We start from the raw sequence: 24,841 nt of genomic DNA, 5'->3' as shown, positions 1-24,841 counted from the left end.
CTGTTAAAAGATTGTTTGTAAATAAATAATTAATATGAATAAATACATAAATATATAGATAAATAAATAAATAAATAAATGAATAAATAAATAAAAACAACTGGTAGGTTTTGTGGTGATTCTTTAACATCTTGTTTGACATATAGTTGTGTCTTTTTGGCGGATCTACTAGCACTTCGTATGCGGTCGGCTGGAGTGGCGAAATTATTTCAAAGCTCGAAGACAGCAGCCCCGATCGGAACTGGATGTCATAAAACTAAAAAAAAACATTAAAAATAAATGTAAATGCGTTTGTGTGTGTTAATGTATATATCATGTATATGTACTTTAACAAAATAAAGGTTTATTTGATTATCAGCATTGTTCTAGAACGGTGAAGAGCGTAGAATAATTTTTATCATTGTAAAGCGAAATTTAGTAATCGTTTGTAATCGATATGTACGGATATTCTAATAAAAAAAGGAATTAAGCCTTCTTGCTGAGAAATAACGAAGTTTACCACTGTATAATTATATTGAATTTGTATCTTTAATCATTGTTCACTTCACTGTTTAGGTATTACAAAAAAAGTGACAATTTCCATTGTCTTAACTTAATTAGCTAATTTCATGACTTTTTAACTGTTTTTAAATTTAGATTATATTTTAGGGCTGACAAGCCCCCTCCCACCGGTTGCGTCAGATCGGTAAAGTTTAACAGAATTTGGTTTTCTTTCCACAAAATTTTGATTATCATTCACTTCTCAGTTCAGAATGATGTGTTTCAGGAAAAATGTATACATTTGATTCTTGGACTGAAGTATAAGATTAATTGCATTGACTCTTGTACAGATCGATCGTACAGACAGCCCCATCACCCATCTTCAATTAGCAGCTACATGAATATGAGAGGTTGAAATATGTGGACTGTCCCTGTAGTCTGAAACATCCCCAGTGACATAGCAGTGTCACAGTCTCTCATCCCCGGTTATAAGTGATTACAAACACACACCCCATCTCGCTTTCTCTCTCATTCTTTTCTCTTATCCTCTCCCTATCATATCTAGGTTCATTTCAAATGGGCTAATGCCTAATGTCAATTCGTCTAATTATCAACTCGTCTACTATCATTTGGTCTACCATTAGTAAGTCCACTATCCACATAATCTAATTGCCAATTCGTCCACTCACCATTTCACCGAATAACCAGTTGGTCCAATAGCCATTTAGTCCATATACCATTTGGACTAGGTGTTAATTTGGCAAAATGAATGAATATAAAATGAATGTTAGACCAAATGGTTTAGAGACGATATGTTTATAGACCAACTGGCAAGTAGGCAAAGTGATGATTGGACCAAATGGGGGTTAGACGGAATGGCATTTATAGACTAAATGAAGGCAGACCATGTGATGGGTGTACGATAGTCTGCAGGCACAGACCCTGATTGAAACTTTGATCAACACGTGTGTCTCCACGCAAAGACTAGCACATACAAAACTTGCTGTTTCAATCCTGAGAGGGCATTCAGTACACTGGGCATGAGTAGGCTGCAATTCAGACCCTTTACTCAAGTGAAGGGTTTGCACAGCAGACTAGGTGGACAAATTGGCAATTTACCCATTTCTTGACCCAGATCTCGACTCGTAATAAACAAGGATAGACCAGAAGGAAGCATGTCTATTCAATATTTTTAATACTTGAATATCAAAAAACAATACATGTACATTCATAACCCACTGCTCAGTTCATCAATGTGGCTTTCTAACCACAATTCCTACAAAATTCACATAAGTTTGGGCATTTCATTTTATCTCATATCTTTGCCACTACCAACAGTGTTACATTTAGCAAACTCTTGAAAAGCATATTTGGTGTCGTATAGGTCGGTAATCATTAAGTCCAAAAGCAGCTGGACTTCATCTTAGAGGCCTGTATTCTGAAGTCAGGTTTAACTTAGACTGCGGTCTAACTCTGAGTTTTGGGGATTCAAAAGTATGTTTATTTCTCAGATTTAATATTTTGTTTCCTTTTGTTTCATACGGAAGTAATATACGTCGGTTATCATTCCCAGACAATTATGAATTATTTGGGTGTCAATATGAGTGAATAAATTAAATGTATACAGTTAGGGATATGTGCTCCAATAGGCACTCCATAGTTAAACCAAAATTTCAAAACAGAGATTTATTTAAACCAGAGTTCAGAATAGGGGCCAGATAGTCTGTTTGGTCTGATTGCTATTTAGTCTACACTGCGCTTGATCGGGGTACCCGCTTCACTTGAATTTTCATGAACCAATTGCCAAGATAGATTATCTTCCACTTAGGGCCTTTTCACATGTGAATCTTGAATCATCATTGTAATGATGATTGCAATTTGTCTTTAGAATCACCGTACCTTTCACACGCTCACTCGAAAACTGATTTAAATGGAATGAAACTGGAATTCACCTCCACAGTAGAATTTGAATTCCCTGGTTGTGATTTGCATTCATGATTCTAATCGTGTTTCAGTTTGGTTTCACACGTGCAAAAAATTTGTCATTAGCCTTATTCATCACTGGAATCATTCAAATTAAGGTTTTTTAACTATGTGATGTGAAACGGCGTTCAGTCTACTAATCATTTGGCGAATTGTGAAAATAGAAAGTTTGATTACAATAACACAATACTTGCACTGTGCATAACAAACATATTTCTCTCTGCGCTTTTAACAGAGAAAAAAATATCGTGATACAAAGACACAAGCGTATGCAGGCCGATATCATTTACACAAAATTTGATTCGTAAACAGTTGAAACTTAAAGTGGTGTTACAACCAAGTGAATATTATACCAAATGGGTATAGCATAACTGGTAAGTAGACAAAATGGTAAATCATAAATGGGGTAAATGGTTAATGGAGTGAATGGCGATTAGACTTTTTTTTAATATGGGTCGTGTGGTCCAGTGGTTAGAGCATTGGACTCATAATTGCAAGGTTGTGAGTTCGAATCCCAACTCTGCCATTGTCTCCACTTTGATAAAAAGGCCCAAGAGTGATATCTGTCGTATATTACGTCAGCCACTATGACTGATTAACCTAGATGTAAAATGTTCCCAAGGTAATTGGTTATATACCAGCTTGGCATTTACCAGCAAAAAATGCTGTCCTGCCGAGTTCCTACGGGAGTTACCACAAACAGGAGAAACCAGAGACCAAGTTGTTAGTAGAGGAACTGGTTGTAAACCAACATCAACCAGCTTGTCAGTTCCTAATCTTCGTGAGCATTTTTTACATTGTTGTTTGATGGTGAAAAAGCACAATGACAATGACCATGCAGTCTTCCTTGTCCGTAGTATAAATAGATCTTGTCCATAAAAGTGACTACATAATAAAAGTAGGCTTTTGTATTAGACCATGTGCGATGAGACCAAACAGGAGATAAAAAGGTGTAGAGGAAGTAGGGATTTACCGTTGCATATGATATTACAAGAACATTTGAAACTATTTTGAAAGCTCATCAATTCCTTAATTTCCACTTTATTTTGATTTTACCTTAATTTTGCCAGGGTAAGGGCATTACGAAGATCACAATGCAATAAATCTGACAACTTTGATGTCCCCAACTATCATCAACTTTATGTCCAATTTATCTGCACATTTTCCACTTCATGGGAGTACAAACACTATTGAAAGAGAAAACATGCATGATCGAATACGAGCAGTAAATAAGTAGCAACTCACATGAAATACTTAATACATGTATGCATGAACTTAAAACCGGCCCTGGTGGGTGTTTCATAAAGCTGTTTGTAAGTTAATAGCAACTTTAAGAATGACTGGTGAACATTTCTTATGCGCTAAACCATTGCCAATGAATATACCATTTACCACAAGAAAAGAGTACCAGTCGTTCTTAAAGTCACTCTTAACTTACGAACAGCTTTATGAAACGCCCCCATGTTGGTGTTTCATAAAGCTGTTTGTAAGAGCAGCTTTAAGAACGACTGGTGAACATTTCTCATGCGCTAAGTAATCACCAATTAACATAATAGTTACCACAAGAAAGGATCACCAGTCGTTCTTAAAGTCGTTCTTAACTTAAAACAGCTTTATGAAACACACACCTGGCCTTTTTGTCAGAGCCTCCGGCTGAGTAGTGAATAGGGACTGATACAGCAATACTACACTTGAGAGGTGGAGTGGCCTTTTACATCGCAATTCCAATCTGCTACCAATATGGTAGAAACCAATCAGGAGCCATCTTTCATAACAGCTCGACTCACATCATCAATGCAATGGACAAAAGGGAGCAGGTGGACCGATCGTTTTGATTGGTCAACTGTCCCTGTAGAGTGATGAATATTCATGTATGGAACCCCACAATTAAAAGGCCCATCAACCAGCTTGCCAGTTGGTATTCTTCGTATAGTATTTTTACATTGTTGTTTACCGGTAATAGTGAAAAAGCACAATTATAATGACCATGTAGCCTTCCTTGTCCATATAAGCAGGCCAAAGATCTTGTCCATAAAAGTGACTACATAATAAAATGTAGGCTTTCGTACTGAAATAATCATCTACATGTACTTTGTTAATAGAAATAACATGTTAGATTGGATGATAAAATCCTATTAGCTAAAAGGGAGCCATCCAAGGGGTGCCTTACATACATGTTGAATTTAAACAGTTGATTCCAGTTGGCATACTGGATCATATAAGTTAGGGGGGTTGTAAGAAAATATTTGCAATCAATTGCAATTGCAATTTACAATTGATAGATCAATCTCAAATAATACAAAATCAATTCATAGTTTTTAATGCAAGAAGTAGACCAGAGGTGAATTGGAAGTTTACAATTAATTTCAAGACTTATGACTGATCTGGGCCTCGTCTTACAAAGAGTTATGATCAATCCAATCAATCGCAAGCATGGAAAGCCAGCAACGTCGACAGAGAAAATTACATGTTGGTTCATAATATTTTCTAGAAATGATGTATATTCATACATTCATTGTTTTCTTGACAATTCAGTATGCTTTTCTTTGTTTTCAGAGGACATCAAGCAAATTTCCTAAAGAAAAATTAGGACATTGATGGATTTCCATATACTTGAGACTGATCGGATCAACCGTAACTCTTTGTCAGACGGGGCCCTGGGGACCTAAAACTGACTAGTAATTGATTGTAAGTTTCATACAGCAACCCGTTAGACAGAATGTAGGAGGTTGCTCCAAATGTTTATAATGATATGCACAGAATGCCATGAATTCATCGTTTTGTATATCATCACCTTAAATCTTTGAAATAATAGAAATTAACAAGGGTATGTTCCAAAAGGCAGACAAAAAACATGTCTTTACAGCCTTTTCATATGAAAAATGCAAAATGTAACAAATCATGCACAGGTAGATTTGAAGAAAAAAATATGTTGCTGTGTCAGAAAATCAGGCAAGCAAGTCCCTGTCCATAGACAGTAAACGTTTTGATAAGTCATATTAATTGTCAATATCTGATCATGAACACCAAGCCAAGATTTTAACATTTCATCAGTGGCAAACAAATACTGTATCCCAAACATAGGCTACCTAATGGCAGCAACACATACTAAATTTCATATCATGATGAAACTATATTACCTTAGAGTTCATGGGGAAATTAGATACTATAAATTTCCTTATGAAGAAATAGGCGGTTGTTTCATAAAGCTGTTCGTAAGTTACAACAGCTGACGAACCTTTCTTATGTGCTAAATAATTGCCAATGAACATTTAACAGTGAACACCATTTACCACAAGAAAGGATGACCAGTCATTTTTTAAGTTGCTCTTAACTTACGAAATGACCACCCGGTGTGGTAAATCACCAAGGAAAGAAGGATAATAAAACAACTGTTAATGCATTGGAGATGACCCACGCATCACCTCATAAATTTGGTGAAGTCATTATCTCCCTTTATGGATATTTTCAAATGTTAAAATTGTGATACACAGAAACCAAAAGATGTGAAAGAATGATTACAGCAAATCAGCAAATCTTTGTGACACTTTGTAACTGAAAAATTGCCAATTTGCATTTGAACATTAATTTTGTTGTTTATTTTGCTTGTGTTGCCAATTTAGAGTGTGTAATGATTAGCAAGGTTAAAGTCTTCTATTCAGGAACGGCACAACATACCCCACTGAGGAATAGTATCAATACAGTTTTCCATTTCTCACCATATTTCAAGTAATTGTTAGCTTTCGTAATACATAGGAAACAGTGTCCACTAACTTCTTTAAATTCATATGAATGAGCGGGCTATTTCCATTTCTTTTCATATTAAGGAAATAAATCTTCTTATTGGCCTACAGAGAACAAGTCATGTCTTAGAACAATCCTTCAGAATCAGTTATTTAGGGTTACATGAGGTAAAGATATTCATCATTACAGCAAAATCTTTTAATCTTATTTACCTCAGATGACCATCAAGGAGGATGACAAATTCGTAATTGTGAAAAGACTAACAAAGCTTTAGTGTCACAAAAGTTATAAAACAAAACTTCCCCACTTACATGTACTTAAAAATGCAAGCTGGTGGGTGTTTCAAGTTGTTCTTAAGAGCGACTGGTGAACCTTTCTTACGCGCTTAACCATCATCAATGGTGTATACCATTTACCACAAGAAAGGATCACCAGTTCTTTAAGTCGCTCTTATCTTACGAACAGCTTTATGAAACACCCCCTAGATTGAAAAGTTTTTTTTGTTCTCTAAATATATATATTCTGCAATGTTATATAGTACAGCATGTAGCAGTATTCTAAAAATTATGAACGAATGTGTCCACTCTTTCTCTGCCAGTCTCATAGTTCTTTCTCTCTTTCATACTATTTCACATATACATGTATCCTACACATAAAAGCAAGGCTGTAACTGGATCCATAACACAATGATTTGCGATCAATAGCAATTTCAAAAGATTGGTTGATGCAGGATGATTGAAACTTTCCATTTTGCAATTAATCACAAACATTAATGCTTCAGTGCCCCCGGTTTCCATTGGATAAAGACATTGTTAGATTTTCATAGTTGAAACTGATTAGATCAATCGCAACTACTGATAAGATGGGATCGTAAGTCTGTCAGTAATGTCAAAATGAGATGAATGCATACACCTATAAACCTTGTTGAAAGGCAAAATACTAAATGGCCACATTTTACATTTGATACGATGCATCACGGTTTGGTTTTCCTTTTTAGTCTTTCCCTCCAGTCCCCTTGGATTTGCTCAAAGTTGGCATTGTACTTCGCTTTGCCCCTGGAAAAAAAAAGAATTTGAATTCGGTGAAAGTCGTATGTCAGGATATTTGTTCCATTACATCTATCATTAGCACTGCTTAAAAACACAAGTTGGATGATTAAATCCCAACAGAAATGGGATTTAGTTAGTTGGGATTTGATAAAGATCAAAAATTGCATCCCATATGCTGCTATAGGTGATTCTAAGATAACAATAATAACTGATGTACCACTTGATACAAAGGGCTGACGACTCTGAGCATTAATATCATTATAATCAAAGTATTCAAATCTCCACTCCCTGGGGAGCATTCCAGCAATAACCAGTGACTTGGCACCCAAATTTCTTGGCTATGAAGAGTCACATTTTACCAGGTACCCATATTTTGATGGACAGACTGAGGCATATGAAGGCACCCCTCAGGGATATGTATATGGACCATTATTGCTTAATTCTAATTCATGAAATTACATGAATAATTGCTCCTTTTTTCCATTCCTCAATCATCTTCCGATTACGGATACCAATATTCCCCTCCTTGAAAAAAAAAAGTACATTCCCCAAGGATATTTACGTGGACCACTATTGCTTAATTCTAATTCACGAACTTACATGACTAATTGCTCCTTTTTCCATTCCTCAATCATCTTCTGGTTGCGGACTCCGAGATCCTCCTCCTCGCTTTCCTCGCTCTCCTCCATCTCTTTCTCCTGCTCTTCCTTGATCTTGCTCCACTTGGAGACGAGGGAGTGTGGAAGCTTGCTCTTAACCAACTTACCCTAAGAGGGGATTGAGAAAGTGGAAGAATGCCATTACAAATATATAAGCGGATGGGACTACACACAATTATTTGATCCAATCAGTGCAGCTATTTTTTGAATACATATATTCATTCAATCTAAGTGTTTATTATTTCATTTTTATTGCATTACTATTATCATTATCATTATTATTTACTACTATTACTACTTCTACTACTACTTTTATCATGATTGCCATTATCATTGTTTTTCTCTCTTGAAGGGCGAATATCTCTGTATTATGAATTGGGGTATATGAAGAGTAACCTTTCTCAAATTTATTCAAAGCAACTCTGATAAATTGAACCAGACCTTTCAAATAAGAAATAATCCTTGAACATAATAGCAAATACTTGAAAATCCTTATAAACAATTTTGATGGAGTATGAATTTTTTCATTCAAAACCTTAACCATTACTTTTAATGAACAATTTGTCATCAGCTTACCTCTTTCCCTTTCTTCTTTTTCTTTTTGATTCTAGCAGGAGGTGCCGCTGGTTGCTGCGGTACAGGCGGTCCTGGGGCTTGTGTGGCAGGTGCAGACAATACCGGTGCTGCAGCTATTGTGGAGGCACCCTTGGTCACCGCAGGCGCCGAGTAAAGGACCTGAGGTTTCCCTATCACAGCTGTTGACGTGTCCCTGGAGGACGTCTGGGGCGGGGGAGGGGGTTGCGCCATGGCGGCCACGCCCGGGAACGAGGAGAGGAACGGGGGTGGGGTAAGAGGTCGGATGGTGTCCCCCTCCTCTGGAGGAGGTGCTGGTGGAGGGGTGGATGGCGGTGGGCTTGGGGGTAATGGAGGTAGGGCTGGTTCCTCTCCTGGTGGTGGCGGTGGTGGTGGGCCGTCTGGTAGAGGAGGGGGAGGGAGGGGTGACTCTGCTTCCTCTTGGGGCATAGGGGGTTGGGGAGGAGTCGGTGACGGGGGTAAGGCAGGGGGTAGCTGAATCTCGGCTGGCTTAGGGATGGGAGGCTCTTCATCTGTTCAAGAGGAAAGCACAAGCGAATACAAAATAAAGAGGAAAAGACGATGATTTCATAACAGAAATTAAAAAGACTGTCTGTACCAAACTTGCTGGATGTTATGAATTCAAGAGACTACTGTATATTTTGATCGATTTACATAACAGTGGACTCATTAATACAGTAGCATCAATATAGTTCTGAGACAAAAGAGTGCATTCATTTGTGGACGCTGTCGCAATATACACACTGAATTAAGTGTAATTAATGCAAAGTATTTGCATTCATAAACCATGGTTTGAAACCACATTCAAACACACTATTGTGAATTCTGTCCAGAGAATTCACACTTTTAAAAGTTGGAGAAACTTGTACTGCTGAACGCTTTTCTACCACCATATTGAAATAAATAAAACAAATAATCACTTTCATTTATGACTTATACCCCTCATTCATAGACTCATCTCTGCTGTTCCCAATGTCCCAATGAATTCATACTTTTCAAAGGTATGCCACTCTACGCTGTTCTACCACCATACTGAAAAAATAAAACAAATAATCAATTTTCATATTTTGACTTGTTTCCCTTACCAGAAGTGTTCCCCTCATCCATGGACTCCTCTCCGCTGTTCCCGTCGTCGTTGGCGGACCCTCGGTCAGCGGCGTTGCTGAAGGCGCTTCTCGTCTCCTCCCTCGTGACCGTCGACTCCGCCCCCTTAGCATCTTCGGCAGCAGCCTCTACGGGATAATCCCACTGTGACTCGTTCGTTGATATGTTGGTGTAGTAGTACTGCTTGTGCGTCCTGATGGTCAACAGAGGGCAGTAGACAGGAGGCACGTGGTGGGATAGGATGGAGAAAAGGGGAAGAGAAGGAAAGAGAGAGAAATCCAGAGAATGAGAACCTAGACATTGGATGATTCAAAGAAGCATGTTTTTGGTGACTTCACATCACCAATCAGAAATAAACTGAAAAACAAAATTGGTGAATACAAGCAGTAAGTTCAGTAAATATCATATCTTAAATACAAACAAAACAAATTTGGTAAATCGAAAATTGTTTTAAGAAGTGAATTGCCAGGAAATTTAAATTTGATTGCGTGACATGGAAATCCCCTACCAATCTTGTTCTGCAAAGGAGAGCGATTGATTGGCTGCCGTACAAAAAGGTGGTTCTCATGTCTTGTTTCTGTGAGTCAGTCAACCTAAACCAATCATCTTAGTTTTTCATAGGGCCATTTGAGAAATTTAAAGATAAATAAAAACAAATGTGCAAGAGCAGATGATTTTCTTTTCAAAATTCATAATCACTGACTCGTGAGTGACCATGCTCATTGACTCATAAACATTCATGTCATTGACCTCTGAATATTCATCTTCGTTGACTCATGAATATTCAAATTCTCAAGACCAAAGTCTTTCATGAATAATAATTCAGGAAAGAAAAATCATTTATTCTGATTCTGAACCATATTCAAACAACACATGAATAAAAAATACAAATGAATGCTTCATTTTCTGGAAGACAAGAGAATTGATCAAAACTGCCATTGATAAAATTACAACCAGTATTGCTTAGAACTTGCAACAGATACTAGTAACTCTGCCACCAACAGAAACCACAATGCAGTATATATATATCTAAACAGGCAATCAAAAGCAAGATTTCCATTAAGCTTTTGAAGATACCATTAATGACAAAGTTACTCTTATTGTAAATTTCATACGCAGCCCTGATGAAAGTAAATTGTCATCAAGAAGAAATGTTTCTACAATTACTGCAGGCCTGGTTAACTTATTTGATTATTACTTGGAGTGAGAAATATTTGTTTAATATAAAATGTAAAATGAAGTGTAATAAAATAAACAGCTTGAATACTTAATTTCTTCAATTAACAAGAATCATCATTAAAAAGAAAAATGTAATTTCACACAAAAGTCCATTGTCAAAGTACATTTTTCCTTTTATTTCCTTTCGAAAAAATGAAGCATTCATCATTTACAGTAACAAGAGCATCATTCAATCATAAATAAATGAATAGAAAATGGTAGAAAAGATTTGTTTTTGACTGACCGCACCGGAACATCTTCTTGCTGTCATGGCAGAATTCCTAATCCTCCTCGATGGACAATCCTGGATGGCTTCTGAAGTGTCGACTCCTGCTTACACCATCTTGGTGACTTTTTAAAACACAATATCTTTTTTTTTCTTCTTTCATTTTTTATTGTGGGGGGGATGTTGTAAGGACTGGGAGGGATAGGGGAGGGGGTGAAAACGGGAGCAGAGCTGGTAGGGTTGGGACTGACTGGGAATCCCCAAATGTTGACAATTTTGAGGGACAAAATCTTGTTCATTAAAAGGAATGGGATTTTTTATTTTGAACAAGAGGTCAAAATTGGAAATATCTAACAGAAAATACAAAGAAATTCTTCAGTTTCTTTGAATTCTTTACACTTTTTCCCATATAAATTACATGAAATGATCGTGTGTTTTTTTTGTATAGCAAAATAAAAAGAGTATCCAATTTGGAATCTGAACAGAAGTATTGAAATCAGCTTCTTGAATATTTGTTTTCACTTGGAAAGTGAAATTTTGAATGAAAAATAAAATTGCATCAAAACCAGAATCAGTAAATTTTTGTGATGACTACTGCTTCTTACGTATCTGGAACAGTTATCATAACCTTTGGAAAATCTGTAATTACCCTATTAGTCATAATTTGTTGTCTGACATGAATTTGCAAGGGAAAGTTTGGGATGGGTTGATGGGAGGATTGATAAATCAGTGATTGATGATGGGTAAGTGATCAGACGATCATGGATGAAATCATGGGGATGGGGGGAGGGGTTAAGAGAGAAAAGTACATTGCATCTGCACATAGTTGAGTTATGAGAGTGAAGGCATCATTGTTAAAAGAGTCGTTAATCGTGCTCCACCCGGACTCCTTCCTCACGGGCGGAGCACACTGCTAAGGTAAATCACCAAAGCATTTCCTCTCTCTCTGGACAGAGTCCACTGTTCCTCCAACAAATACACAATCCCCCTTTTCAATTCATTCATCCAGTCGCCAACAACGGGGGCGCTGTTGAAAGTGAGAAGCCTTTTTGACCGTACCTGTCCCAGGAGCAGAGCCAGCCCTTGGGGGCGGCGTCCGTCTCGTAGCGCTGGAGCTCCCAGTCTGATGTCTCCAGGCGTTGCAGGAGCTGCTTGCTTTCCAGGAGCCCCTCCCTCCAATCCTGGATCCGAGTCTGAAAAAAAGAGAAAAGCAATGACATTTCAAAAACTTGCCCTTGGTTAAAATTTCAATGTAAAAAACGCCTATGTCTGCAGGCGAGACAAACAGGAGACAAATTTGCAGTCTCTCTTTCATCTGAAGCACAAGCAGTTACTGGCCCGTATTCTGAAGTTAATCTCAGGTTTAAAGTTGTGGTCTAAGTATGGATAGCCAATTGTTACATAAATCACTAACAATAGAGATATCGTATTTAAGCTCATTTGGCTCTCAAATCATTCATAATTGTCTAGGAAGTATAAATAGATGTTTGTCTTCGCCATCAATGAATCAGGAAAGAGCACAGCAAACATAAAACTTAATAAAATTTTTGACACTTTTGGCTTCCCATAATTTTAGCACAGAGTTAGATCATGGTCTAAGTTAACCTGACTTAAGAATTCGGGCCACTATCTTACAAAATAAAATTCTATTTCTACTCTTTTTTTTTTAAGAAAAACCCCCCCAACAATACAAAGGGGTGGACTGAAGGAAGCAAGATCTCTTTTCGATTCCCGGGCAATGATAAATTTACAAGTGTAAGCCCACACTGACTCTCACTCTTAATCTCATCACCTCCAGTTTCTCAAAATGATGATCAAGCCAATGTTTCAATATTAATGATGAAAGGCCACAGCTTGATCAGCTCACAGTGGCCCAATCATTTTTCCAGTGCAAAAGGAGACCATGAATGCCCCCTGACAGGTAAGTTCATTGTAATATCTCACACCCAGGGCTCGACATTAGCAGTGGCCCCGTGGCCTAGGGCAACAAAAAATGAGAGTCGGGCCACCAAAATTCTGTATAAGCCCACACTTGGTGGCCCAGTTGGGCTACCAAAGTTTTGATAAATTATGATATTTTCTATTGTTTAATAATATAGGGTATTTATATTGCGCACATATCCACCTTGTTAGGTGCTCAAGGCGCTCCTATATTATCCGGCTAAGCTAGGCGTTCATAGCACACACAGCTTTTTAAGGAATGGTACCCATTTTCCCCACCTGGGTTGAGTGCAGCACACTGTGGATCAGTTTCTTGCTGAAGGAAATTATGCCATGGCTGGGATTCGAACCCTCGACCCTCTGTTTCAGAGTCCGAAGACTAATCCACTGGGCCACAACGCTCCACGTTGGGGCCACCAATAATATGAAATTGATGATTTTGGTGGACCGATTGGGCCACCAAGAAAAAAGTTAGTGTGGATCATTGCACGGGTCTACACCCTCGCTTCTATATACATACCTCCATTTCAATGAGCATGACTTGGAACTTGTTAAGGCCTTTGGTGGAGATCCCAAGGAATTCCAGTTTGTTCATCATGGTAGATACCATCTCAACAATCTCCTCCTGCAAGACACAAAAATAATATTAGCATTAAGGGGCGTTAGTAAATTCACGAGAGCAGCCTTAGAGAGATCCCAGGGGTCACTTACATGGATTGCACAAGTAGTTATATGGTAAATGCAAATGAAAACATTCTGCTGGGCAATTCCTTAATATAATCAACCTTTTTGTATGTCTGACCCCAATTTTTCTCTAGTTTTACTTCACTTCATAAACTGACCAAGTCATGGTAATTTGAGAGCATTACAGACTTTCAAAAGAACAAGAAATCAGAGAGAGAATTTCATGAAGGTCCCACATATAGGGGGTCGGACCTACATATTTTATGGAATTGCCCTTCTGTAAGTAGTGTAGTGATTTCTATAAGTTCCTGAATATTGTTTGTGGCAGATCTCAGGGCATCTAGAGAAGATGGTTGCTCTAAAGCCTTCCGTTTGCAGAATATTAGGAGCTATCGGGGTTGTGATGAGGGAAAATTTGCAAAGTGCCCCCTATATCTTTTCTAGAATACACACAGATCTGCCAACATGATCAAGAACATTTCAGTATTTTAAAAGCTGAAAAGCTTTAAAAGCTGTGTTAAGTGCTATATAAATGCGGAATATTATTATTATTAACTTACTTTCTTTTCTTTCTCTTCCCTTTTCTTCTGTTTTTCCTTGGCCTTATCCCTTTCCTCTGGGGTGATTTCATCATGAAGGTCACATTGAATCCCGGTCTCCTGAGTTCCTCCAGAGCTCTTCTGCTTCCCAGCAAGGTTCTCTAATCGCTTCTTCTTGAACCTTGATAGATCGACGCTTCCACTCTCATCTGAACACGAAATGAATAATGATAATTGCATTTTCAATATTGTCATTTTAATTTTTATGATCATGTTTTCTCAAGTGACCTCTTCCATATTTCATTAGAATAAGCACTAAAACTTTCAAATTAAGATGCGGTGTTAGCTTTCTTGAGATAGCATCCTTCGGTATTCAAATTCCAAGAAAGAAAGACATGGCAAAGACAGGGTTCCGTAACACAAAGCTTTGCAATGATCGTAGAACATTTTTCTACGATTGATTCCATCGAGTACAACGTACAATCAATCGCAAATCTTTGTGTTATGTAACCCTGGTGACTAAAATAGTACATCAGTGACCAAATTTGGAAAAAGATTGTTGTATTGTCTGATTTTGACGTAATGTGTATTATTTGGGCAACTATCAAATACCAATGAATATTTTCAAAGGAATAGACATGTATGAATAATCATCAAATCACAATTAGGCTTAACCCTATCTACATGTAGGCCAGGGTATTTTGGGAGTTCATATGACCGGAGGGCCTCCCAGGCCCCCCCCCCCCCCCTTGAGATCTCGGCCGTCGACCGCACGATTGAGCAGAAAATTAGCTTTCGGGTCGTCTAGGACATTATCTACAAAATTGTATAGTAATTTATTTCATGCAAATTGCTGTTAAGTGATTATGCTAATTTATGTGTAATTAGTATGCAAAATCATACTTTTTCCTCTTACTCCCTAAATAAAGCTCCAAATGTTCTAATTTTTGAGACAGAAACTCTTTGTGGTGTTCTTTACACGTGTACATGAACGAAAATGCGATAGGGTCTAGATAGGGTTAAACGTCAGTGAATTTAAAACCACCTAGATGGTATATATCAAATGACCTTTTACTAGTCATGCACAGAAATCAATCATGAACTGGTCTCTCACCATAAATGCTAGCTATCTCTGCTGCATCGGTTTTCCGTTTCTTGCTTTTCTCAGACTTTGAAGGTTCGGGTGATTTCTTGTCTTCTGCTTCTTCCAACTCTTTTAACTCAGCCTGCACAAGAGAGAGAGAGAGAGTGGGATAGAAGGAAAGATAAGAGGGGGAAGAAAAATAGAGGGAGAGAATGGAGAGAAAAAGGGAAAAAAAGAAGAGAAAAGAAGGAAAGAAAGGAGAGGGAAAGTGAAAAAAGTAACAGAACAAGAAATAAGGAGAGATTTTTGAGAGGGGGAGAAATGATAGAGGGAGTGAGAAAGGGAAAGAAAGGAGAGAAAAAAGGGGAAGTGATAAAAAGTGACAGAGGAAATAAAGAGTTTTAATAAAAGATATGTATTTGTATTATTTCTTACTTATTGCAGTAACTCCTGAAGAAAAGCAGCTCTCTACATGTGGATGCAATATTGGGGTTTCAGTCATATCATATGCCCATTGAGGTGGCAAGATGCAAGACTGTTCAAATGGAAAATTATTTTAATGTGCATCGATTGATCAAAAAGCTGTAGACACATAGGCAGGGGCACAGCACAAATGTAGGGCACAAAGGCCACGTCTTACAAAGTGTGGTTAATTCCATTAATCTCAAATAAGAAAAGACAGCAGCGTGTGTGTAATTTAGTTTTTTCAGATGTGTATCCATCAGATATGATTATTTAGTCTGGGATCGACCTTTACATGTAACGTCACCATCCGAAAGATAAGGCCAGGGTTCAATCTCGAATCCAATTTGTAACTTCCCCACATAGCTTGGATTACAGGCGCATGCCCACAGCGACATAATTATTTGTTCATAAACACATGCCCAATTCCCTCTGTGAAAACTTGAAAGAAACGGATCAGCATTGGTTGAAACAGAATAGTGACAATACAAGAGTATTTATTGTGTTTAGCAAAATCGCTTGGAAGGAGAATATACACTGTAGATTAAGGTCTTGTAAGGTCTCATTCCCTGCCCCTTGTGAACAAGTATGATCGTGCTGCTGGACAAAAACAATGACAACGCTTAGATCAAGTATTTTGCCATATCAAGAAAATAGGATGTCGGTCTCACTGGATTTCCACATCCAAGATGGATTGCAGGGCATTAACCATACCTTTTTCTTTTCTAGCGCCATCTCAAGCTGCGTATCAATGTCGTCCATCTCATCAGCAAACATATCAACAGCATAGAGTTCATCTTTCTCCTTCTTCTCCTCCTTGATCTCCTCCTCTGGCTCCGGATGTAGATCATATCTTCCATCATCCTCCTCGTCATCATCCTCATCCTCTTCCTCTTCGTGGTCGATCTCTTCCTTGACCCTCTCGATCCGTTCCTCGACGCGATCATCTGATTTGCTAGATTTCGCGTCCACAGTCGCAGGGAGTAAGGTCTCCCCTTTTGTAAATTTTGATTCATAGTTCAGTTTGCGTTTCCTCGGGATGGGAACAAACTCCTCCTCCTCGTCGACATCGTCCTTCGATTTTAAATCGTCTTTCTTGAGCTCCTCCGGGACCGGATCAAGCTGGTATTTCACCCGCGCTGATCCATACACAGGAAGTTTTTCGATATCGTCCTTGGTGACTTCGCCGACAGCATCGGCCATCTTTGCCAGTAGATCCTCCGTTGGGACACCATTGGGGATCTCTGCACCATCAATGTCCCCGTTTTGAACGTCCATTGCGTTTGATTCAACAGCGGATGCCGCTGGGATATTGTCCTGATTGTCCTCTGCAGCACCCGTGTCCGGTGCTGTAGGAAGGGCAGTGGTAGCAGAGGCAAGCTGCTCCTGCTGGAGTTTGAATGCCTGAGGCATCTCCCATGTCACTTCATTGGTGTACATGTTCCAGTAATAGACACAGTTCGTATTCTCATCCAGCAACTCTTGCCATTCCCCAACAGCTGAAAATGAACAGAGAGAGAGAGAGAGAAAAAACATGTTAAAAACTAATTCTTGGGTTTTACTTAGATGTGATTCAAATTACTTAAACTGGGGGGTGTTTGACAAAGATTTAAGCATGACTTTAATAGTCGCACTTAAATGCTGACGTGTATATGACATGTAACACACAATCATATTGATTAATGCGCAGTAATGCATATCAATCATCATCTTAGCATGATCTGACCAATGTAGTCATGCCTTTTTTTTAACACACGCAAGTCAGCATTTAAGTGCGACTCAAAGTCGTACTTAAACCTTTGTGAAACACTCCCCTGGTTTTGTCCCAGCGGACAGGGGTCATATCATCCTTAGCTCCCCCTCCCTCCCGCCAATCAACTTGCCTGATTTGGTGCATCTTCCACCCAACCCATCTAATCCAATTCTCCAGTTCATTGTTACCATCTTTATTTGTCCCAGCAATGACTATACTAATACTTTGATTCATAGTTCAGTTTACATTTCCTCGGGATGGGAACAAACTCCTCCTCCTCATCGACATCATCCTTCGATTTTAAATCGTCTTTCTTTAGCTCATCTGGGACCGGATCAAGCTGGTACTAATACACATTATTTTTTTTTTCTTTATTTTGTATCTGATTTTGAAAAAATAAAATTCAGGGTTGATCTCATTTGAAATTTCTTTTTATTCAAATCAACGTTCTGGGCCCCATTGCATAAAAGTTATTATCATAGAAACTCTGCCATCAAGTGGTAACTTGTTTCTGATTGGCTGATTAGCAATGTTACCATAGTAGTTACCAATAGATGGCAAGTTACTATTTAATAGTATTTTTTATGCAGCAGGGCCCTGTTGGGTTTCAGTCTGTTGACAATAAAAACAAGTATTTTGACAATGAAATCAAATAAACTTGACTTAAAGGGCTGGTCCGGGCTGAAAATATTTATATCTAAAAAGAACAAGTGGGCATATGACAGCATCAGCCCATCTAATGACTATTCATAAAGACATGCCTGGAACTGTTTTGCCGGAATAATGCAAATCTTTAACATTCAATATTTGTCTTCCGATTTTGATCAAACTTTAAGCATTTTGCTTTGTGAATTTCAATCTGTTTATTGAGATAAAAATATCTCCAGCCTGGACCATCCCTTTCATTGGTCTGGCATGCTTGACGGTGGCTGGACAAAAATAACAAATTTGGCCCCCATAACATTACCTGTCAGTTCAGGGTTGGGTACCCCTGCCTCCGTCTCCGCCCCACCCGCTGCCAGGGTATTCCCCATCATGGCTTGTGGATCTATTGGGTCGGGATCACTTCCTGATATGGGTCTACCATCGATGGATTCATCCTCCATCGGTTTGCCATCCTCCGTCTCCCCGGCCGGGCTGTTGGAGGCGGTGTCCATAGCATCAATTTCCTAGAGTCAGAATATATATTGTTTAAATACAACTCCTGATATTATGCGCCTTTTATGTATTATGTAAATAGTTTTTGTTGTTCTGCTCTGAAGCGCCTTGAGCATCTAATCAAGATGGAAAGTGTGCTATATAAATCTTATGTATTATTATTATTAACATAGGCATGCAGGTGCACTCCATGAAAATGGACGAATTATATTTTTATCAATTTTTTTATTTGTTTTTTTTATTGCTGGCATAATCATATCATTACTACCATTATTAAGCATTTTTATCAATTTTTTTATTTGTTTTTTTTATTGCTGGCATAATCATATCATTACTTCCATTATTAAGCATTTTTATCATTGTGAATAATAAAAATGATAATAACAATAGTAATGCAAATAGAAACAAATTACCAAGAAATTCCGGAAATGGGAGAAGGATTGAATTTCCTATTTAATAATACAGAGGATTTTCACAGAAATAGGAACATGCAGGTTAAAATGGCAAATTTTCTTTTCTCCAAAATATGAACAATTCTTATTTGGAACACTTTGCAGTATGCAAAAGGATGACGGATGCCGAAAATAGTGAAATTGAAGAGCTTCTTTTATATTAGTACAGACAAATATTTCCCAAGAATTGGTTGAAGTGGCTCTCTCTATAACTGAAAATCAGAACTATCCCTCTTAAATAGGGAAGCTTGGCAGAAGTGTTCTAGCTAGAGACTTTTAAGTGGTGGTCGCAATTTCACGGCAATACAGTTTCATTTAGGCCGAATTTATTCGAAAGCGAATAAACATCATGTAATGATAACCTGACATTAGCAAATCCTTGAAAATAATATTTATCAAATATATTTGTTTACTGTAAATTATGCAAATAAAACAAATTAAAAGAAATAAAACAAATTAAAAGTGCAAATCTTCTTTGCAAGGAGTTGTCTTTGAAACACTTTTCATTCAAAATTAGTCTTAGAAAGTATAGTCGGAAAGTATTTTTCATGAATGATGGTCAGAAACTGTCTGTGCCGGTTGGGCCGACCACTGCCAACCACTGTAGCTACATCACTGCTTGACAGGTATGCGTTAATGAATTTACTCACAGCTAAAAAGTCTGCTAGCTTGGCATCCATTGCGGTTTTGGGTTTTGCCGGGGCCTCGGCTGGCTTGGGGTCACTGTACGTTGGGGGCGCATAATCCTGCTCTTCATCGCTGTCCCCGTAGTTGGCCATTAACCCACTGAGGGCATTGACGTTGGTGCTACTGCTTGGAGCATAACCTAAAAAGGAAGAAAAAGATAGGGTGTTCAAGGGTAATTTGGGCATGATATAAAGATGGTTTTGATAAAATAAACTTATCAGTGAGGTTTTGCAAAATTCTACCAATAATTTTGATTTGGTAAGGTCACGTAGAGCAGCTACATGTACCCTACATGTCATGTGATATAAATTCAATAAGAAGCCATTTTCTAAAAAAAAAAAAAGAAAATAGTTTTATCTTTGCATTCAGTATGTCACGAGATATATTATTTGATACCAAGTTCTAAGAGAAAAACACTTTCAGTCATCACAAACTGGAAAAAACTTTTTGGAATTATGCATTTATACAGCACCAACTAACAATTTCTAAAAAATATATATACATGTATTCTGCGTATAATATTTATTCACCTACGCACTTCTAGTGCTTAATGCATTCAAGATATTACTCCTATAATGTACCAATGCCACTTACCTGGGTAGAGTGCAGCACAATGTGGAAAACAGGGAAGGAAATAAGTTTTATTTTTTGGGGGGTCCTAAGGGCTATCATTTTTCTAAATATTGGGTCGATTTGGGATATTTTGGTGTTTCTTTCATTTTAAAGGGCTACTTTTCCGGGTAACAAGCAATTACATGTTTGCAATAGAAGCAAATCATTATTCTGCCATAGCTAGAATATAATCTTCATTGTACAACGCCTACTTAGCTAGTTGTACGAGATCAAATGGGAGGCTGAATGTCACACATTCGTACCGTTGCACACAAGACGTACCATCTAAAATGTACCATTGCACGGCTTTAGGAGGTGACGTCACAATGCGATTTCATTTAATAAGGTGACAATGCGCGTACAGCCCGCTCGCTGAATGCGCAATGCTGTCCAAGATCATGTGCGCTTGTGGGCCCGGCTTGTGGGATTTCGCTTTTAATATTTTTGCTCCCTTTTTATAGATTACTGGAGGGAAAAACTTTTGTTTTTTCATATTTTCGCTAGATTCCGAGGCGTTGTACAACACAAATAGCGAATATTCTTATTCGTGCAATGGTGCGAGATTTCGCATTCGGTGAAAGAAAGAAACACTCTATTCAACTTGGCTAACGCCTCGTTGAATAGAGCATCTTTCTTTCACCTCATGCAAAATTTCGCACCATCGCACTCATGCTTATTTGCTATTTGTATAATATTGTTTGAGACAGATCTTGGGGCGACGCAAAGAATGGTCGCACAATTGCATGCCTTTTGGGGGAATTTTATGGATGATTTGGGTTGTCATAAGGGGGATATCACCTGTCACCCTCATCTATTTTTCCTACACTGCTGGATAATATTCTTACTGAAGAAAAACATGCCATGGCTTAAACTTCAACAAAACAAAGAAAGAGCGCATGTTTCGGATAAGATTGTAGATCTCAACGTGAGGGGTTCGAGTCCCGCTCATGCCGAAATGCGTATAACAAAAAAGTCTGATGCTATAGCTTTGTGTATACAATGTAAGCATGCCTCACCACTGCATCCAGTGCAGGTGTGAATGCAGTTGGAAAACACTCCATCGGAAAGGACGCAAATGTTGGTCCCATGTACAGCAGAGTGACAACCTATGCACATTAAAACCGATACAATATTCGTCAAAGAGTAGGGTGTTCACCCGGTGTATTGCACCTGCCGGTCCCGGCAAAATTCAGGTCAAGTACCCGATGCGTTTATGCCCAGGAGAGCCCTGCATTGTATATTGTACACCCATATCCAGAACCAATAAATCACAACTTAGACTAGTTATTCTTACCTTTCTTGGTGCTGACAGCTGGGCCATCAATCTGAAGAACTGTTCGTCTTTTGCCCGGGCCTGGCATGGACCGGTCCTTCTTCTTCCCCATGGTGAAGGGGGTTGGTATCACAGCTTCCTCCTAGTTGCTCTCAGTATCTCTTGGGTGTCTTGGCAAGCTTATGTAGGTAAAGATCATTCTGTTGCTGCGTGTAGATCTAAGGGAAAGAAACAGATCTCCATGAATTAAAGGGAAGATCATGTCGTGAGCAAGGTGAAAACAATCATTTGTATTTTCAAATTGTTTGCATGATATTCAGGAAAAATATTGTTGAAAAAAATAAAAATAGGGAGCGTAAAGCAACTTTAGGGGAAAATTACATCGGGGCTTGGAGCAATTTAGTCCCTCAAATGCTCAAATGAGTCCTGGGCTCCGTAACACAAAGGTTTGCGATGAATCGAAAATATGAAAGAACACTTCTGATTGGTTCCTGGTCAGTATTTTGCGACAAATGCGCGTGTAACATTGATCTTGATTGGTCAGTTCATTTAGCGATTGATCGCTAATCTTTGTGTTACGGAGCCCTGGAAATCCCCATTCATCCCAATGTTAGCATTGTATGTTGTGAAAAGTAGTCCCTGAAAATGAAAAAAAAAAGCTTTTGCCTTGCAGAAGAGATTGTTCTTCATATGATATCCCCCAAAACCTGACTGAATGATCAGACCAGCATAATTGTGTGTACACATAGTTCCATGCACGCTTTTCTTTATGCACTGCATGTGACGAAAACATGTATACACTTCGAAAATTTAAATGTACAAAAATGTCAAAAATTTCATAATTTATCTCACATTACCTCAATACAGGCATTAACACTCACTGCAGATATTAAAGTAAGATCAGGGCAAGTTATCAATAACCAACCCCTGGGTAGCTTAGCTTGTCTGAGTAAGAGTAATGTATAGATGCACCACGCCGTACACCGGGGTACCGTAGTACCCCGGGGTACGGCGTTGTGCAGCGCCATCTCGTGTTGTAATAGTGTACAGTTACATTGTTGTCATGGTGATCACGGTCGTATGATCGGTGCGACAATCATGACAATGAATGGGGACAATGATCACAACGCCTATTTCCTTTCTTTGATACAATCTAATGCCAATAATAGTAAACAAATTATGTTATACTTAAGAATTTAAGTATACTTTTCGACAGCTAACTTACACAAAAGATTAGCTTATAGTCCCAAAACTCATTATTGAACAGTGAAGATTAGAACAGAACATGAAAATTAGAATAAAGTTATCATTTGCATGCATCAATTGTTACATAAGATCACTAAAAAGAAAAAAAAATCTGTACAAAACATTAAAATATACTTGCACACATTTTTGGTAACCCAGGGTACAGCGCAAAAAATAAAATAATTCAACAAAATGGCGGATTATCATTTGGTACCCCAGGGTACCAAATACTGCATCATGTATAGACGCTCCCATCTTGAATGCACAAGTACAGGTGTGCATTCATGTATGCAACATGTAACATGCAAATATTCAATGGGGGAAACGCCCTTATCTTGCTAACTATGTGCATGCAAAGTTACCTGCAATTACATCATGTAAAATTAAATGAAAAATCAAGAATAAGAAAATTCAGGTAGGCAGTTTGTTCTGACAGACAAGCAGTGCTATGTTGGGCATGTGATAGAACAGTAGAGGCATACTGTAATGTACATTACATTATATGATACAATTAGGAGTACATTTCATAACAATGACGATGTCCACTATCATCCAGACTGAATTATACCACAATCACAAAGCATAATTCCACCGTGCAAATACATGTATTACAAAACATAAAATACAGGGGGCCAAGTTAAGAGTGAATTTGAGAACGACTGGGGATCTTTTCTCGTTAAACTGATATTCACCATTAAATGTTCATTGGTGATTATAAGCACATAAAAAAGGTTCACCAGTCATTCGGTAAGTCGCTCATAACTAATACCCAAGTCACATTTGCTCTATGGTTACCGTACGGAAAAGCTGTTGTTTATATTTTATTAGCTACATGTACATGTAGGTGTTTTGAATTAAAATGAAAGAAACTGGTGTTTTCAACTCTCCTTATGGGGCAGAGCAAATGTGACTGAGATATTACGAACAGCTTTATGAAAGAAAAACCCATCGGGGTTTAGGAATAAGAAAACATGAAACAAATTGGCAGATGTTTTAATGCAATATGTAGTTAAAAGGATCAAGAGAAATATCAGGTTGGAAAAGTGGTTTTGATATCAACTCATCTTTTTTAAATGCAATGCTGAATTGATTTAAAATGTTTAAAGAATTTCAAAAATAAAATGAAAATATTTCATCGCAACCACAGAAGAAATTCTATATGCTTTTTAAACATCAAATGATGCAATTCACTTGTTCATCAGCTAAACTCTACAGCTACATGTGCATGTAAGCGAGTATAAAGTTTACAATAATCACCCTCAAATTCGAGGAAATTATACAAGCTTTTGAAACATCAAATAATGCAATGTATGATTTTCTATAGCTAAATGTCTAAACTTCTAAAGCTACATGTATAGCAAAGTCAACAGCTATTGTACATGCACAAAAAACATAACATTAAAATATTTTAAAGAAAAAAATATATAAATTAAAAAAAAATTATCACATCTGTGGAAGAAGTTGAAAACTTTTTGAAACATTGATGCAATTGACATGTACACCAGTTAAACAACTATAGCTACAGTATTAATAAAGCAAACTACTGTATGTTATGTGAGCTTATAAAAGGCCAATTCTCCCCTACCATGTATAAAAGAATCGAGAGAAATATCATTAAAATGACAAACGCACTGCTCCAGAAAATACAAGTATCGGAAGACGTGTTCACATCTGATTTATAAGCCATTAGATTTGTGTCCTTGAAGAATCTGTACCACAATTACGAATGATTGTAGTTCTGATAGTTGGGGCTGACCATCTTTGCTTCTGCACACTAGTAAAAAGATAATAAAAATTACACAATGTGTAAAATCTGAAAAGAAAATTATGTTCCCAAGGTGGCAGCAAATTTTCACTTTTCTCTTCAGGATCCCAACTCATCCCAATTCCTGAA

At 37.9% G+C, this 24,841-nt stretch overlaps 1 protein-coding gene and 1 long non-coding RNA gene across 2 annotated transcripts; one reads left to right on the top strand and one right to left on the bottom strand.

Moving 5' to 3' along the window:
• Nucleotides 1-7,173: 7,173 nt before the first annotated feature.
• Nucleotides 7,174-24,725, bottom strand: LOC121421404 (formin-binding protein 4-like). The gene is made up of 13 exons (XM_041616104.1): nucleotides 24,533-24,725; nucleotides 21,724-21,920; nucleotides 19,781-19,956; nucleotides 18,488-18,689; nucleotides 16,482-17,266; nucleotides 15,336-15,447; nucleotides 14,243-14,430; nucleotides 13,519-13,623; nucleotides 12,117-12,250; nucleotides 9,595-9,806; nucleotides 8,492-9,021; nucleotides 7,857-8,023; nucleotides 7,174-7,262 (listed from the first exon to the last, which is right to left on the bottom strand). The coding sequence occupies exons 2-13, from the start codon at nucleotides 21,812-21,814 to the stop codon at nucleotides 7,181-7,183; spliced, it is 2,784 nt and encodes a 927-aa protein (XP_041472038.1). The 5' UTR covers nucleotides 21,815-21,920; nucleotides 24,533-24,725; the 3' UTR covers nucleotides 7,174-7,180.
• On the top strand, nucleotides 10,343-22,791 carry LOC121421405. The gene is made up of 3 exons (XR_005970964.1): nucleotides 10,343-10,354; nucleotides 14,032-14,034; nucleotides 22,669-22,791. It is a non-coding gene; the product is annotated as an uncharacterized LOC121421405 (long non-coding RNA).
• Nucleotides 24,726-24,841: the final 116 nt, after the last annotated feature.

Source organism: Lytechinus variegatus, chromosome 9 (genome assembly GCF_018143015.1).
Source record: "Lytechinus variegatus isolate NC3 chromosome 9, Lvar_3.0, whole genome shotgun sequence".
Classification (NCBI taxonomy): domain Eukaryota; kingdom Metazoa; phylum Echinodermata; class Echinoidea; order Temnopleuroida; family Toxopneustidae; genus Lytechinus; species Lytechinus variegatus.
The sequence above is the reverse complement of the archived record's forward strand: the minus strand, read 5'-3'. Positions and strand labels throughout refer to the sequence as shown.

What these genes read in the sequence shown, in the direction of transcription:
- LOC121421404 (XM_041616104.1), bottom strand. Translation starts at nt 21,814, where the DNA reads ATGGGGAAGAAGAAGGACCGGTCCATGCCAGGCCCGGGCAAAAGACGA. An exon ending in TGGCGCTAGAAAAGAAAAAG is followed by an intron (nt 15,448 to 16,481) that starts GTATGGTTAATG and finishes TCTCTTGTGCAG; the next exon opens with GCTGAGTTAAAAGAGTTGGA. An exon ending in TCATGCTCATTGAAATGGAG is followed by an intron (nt 12,251 to 13,518) that starts GTATGTATATAG and finishes TCTTTTTTTCAG; the next exon opens with ACTCGGATCCAGGATTGGAG.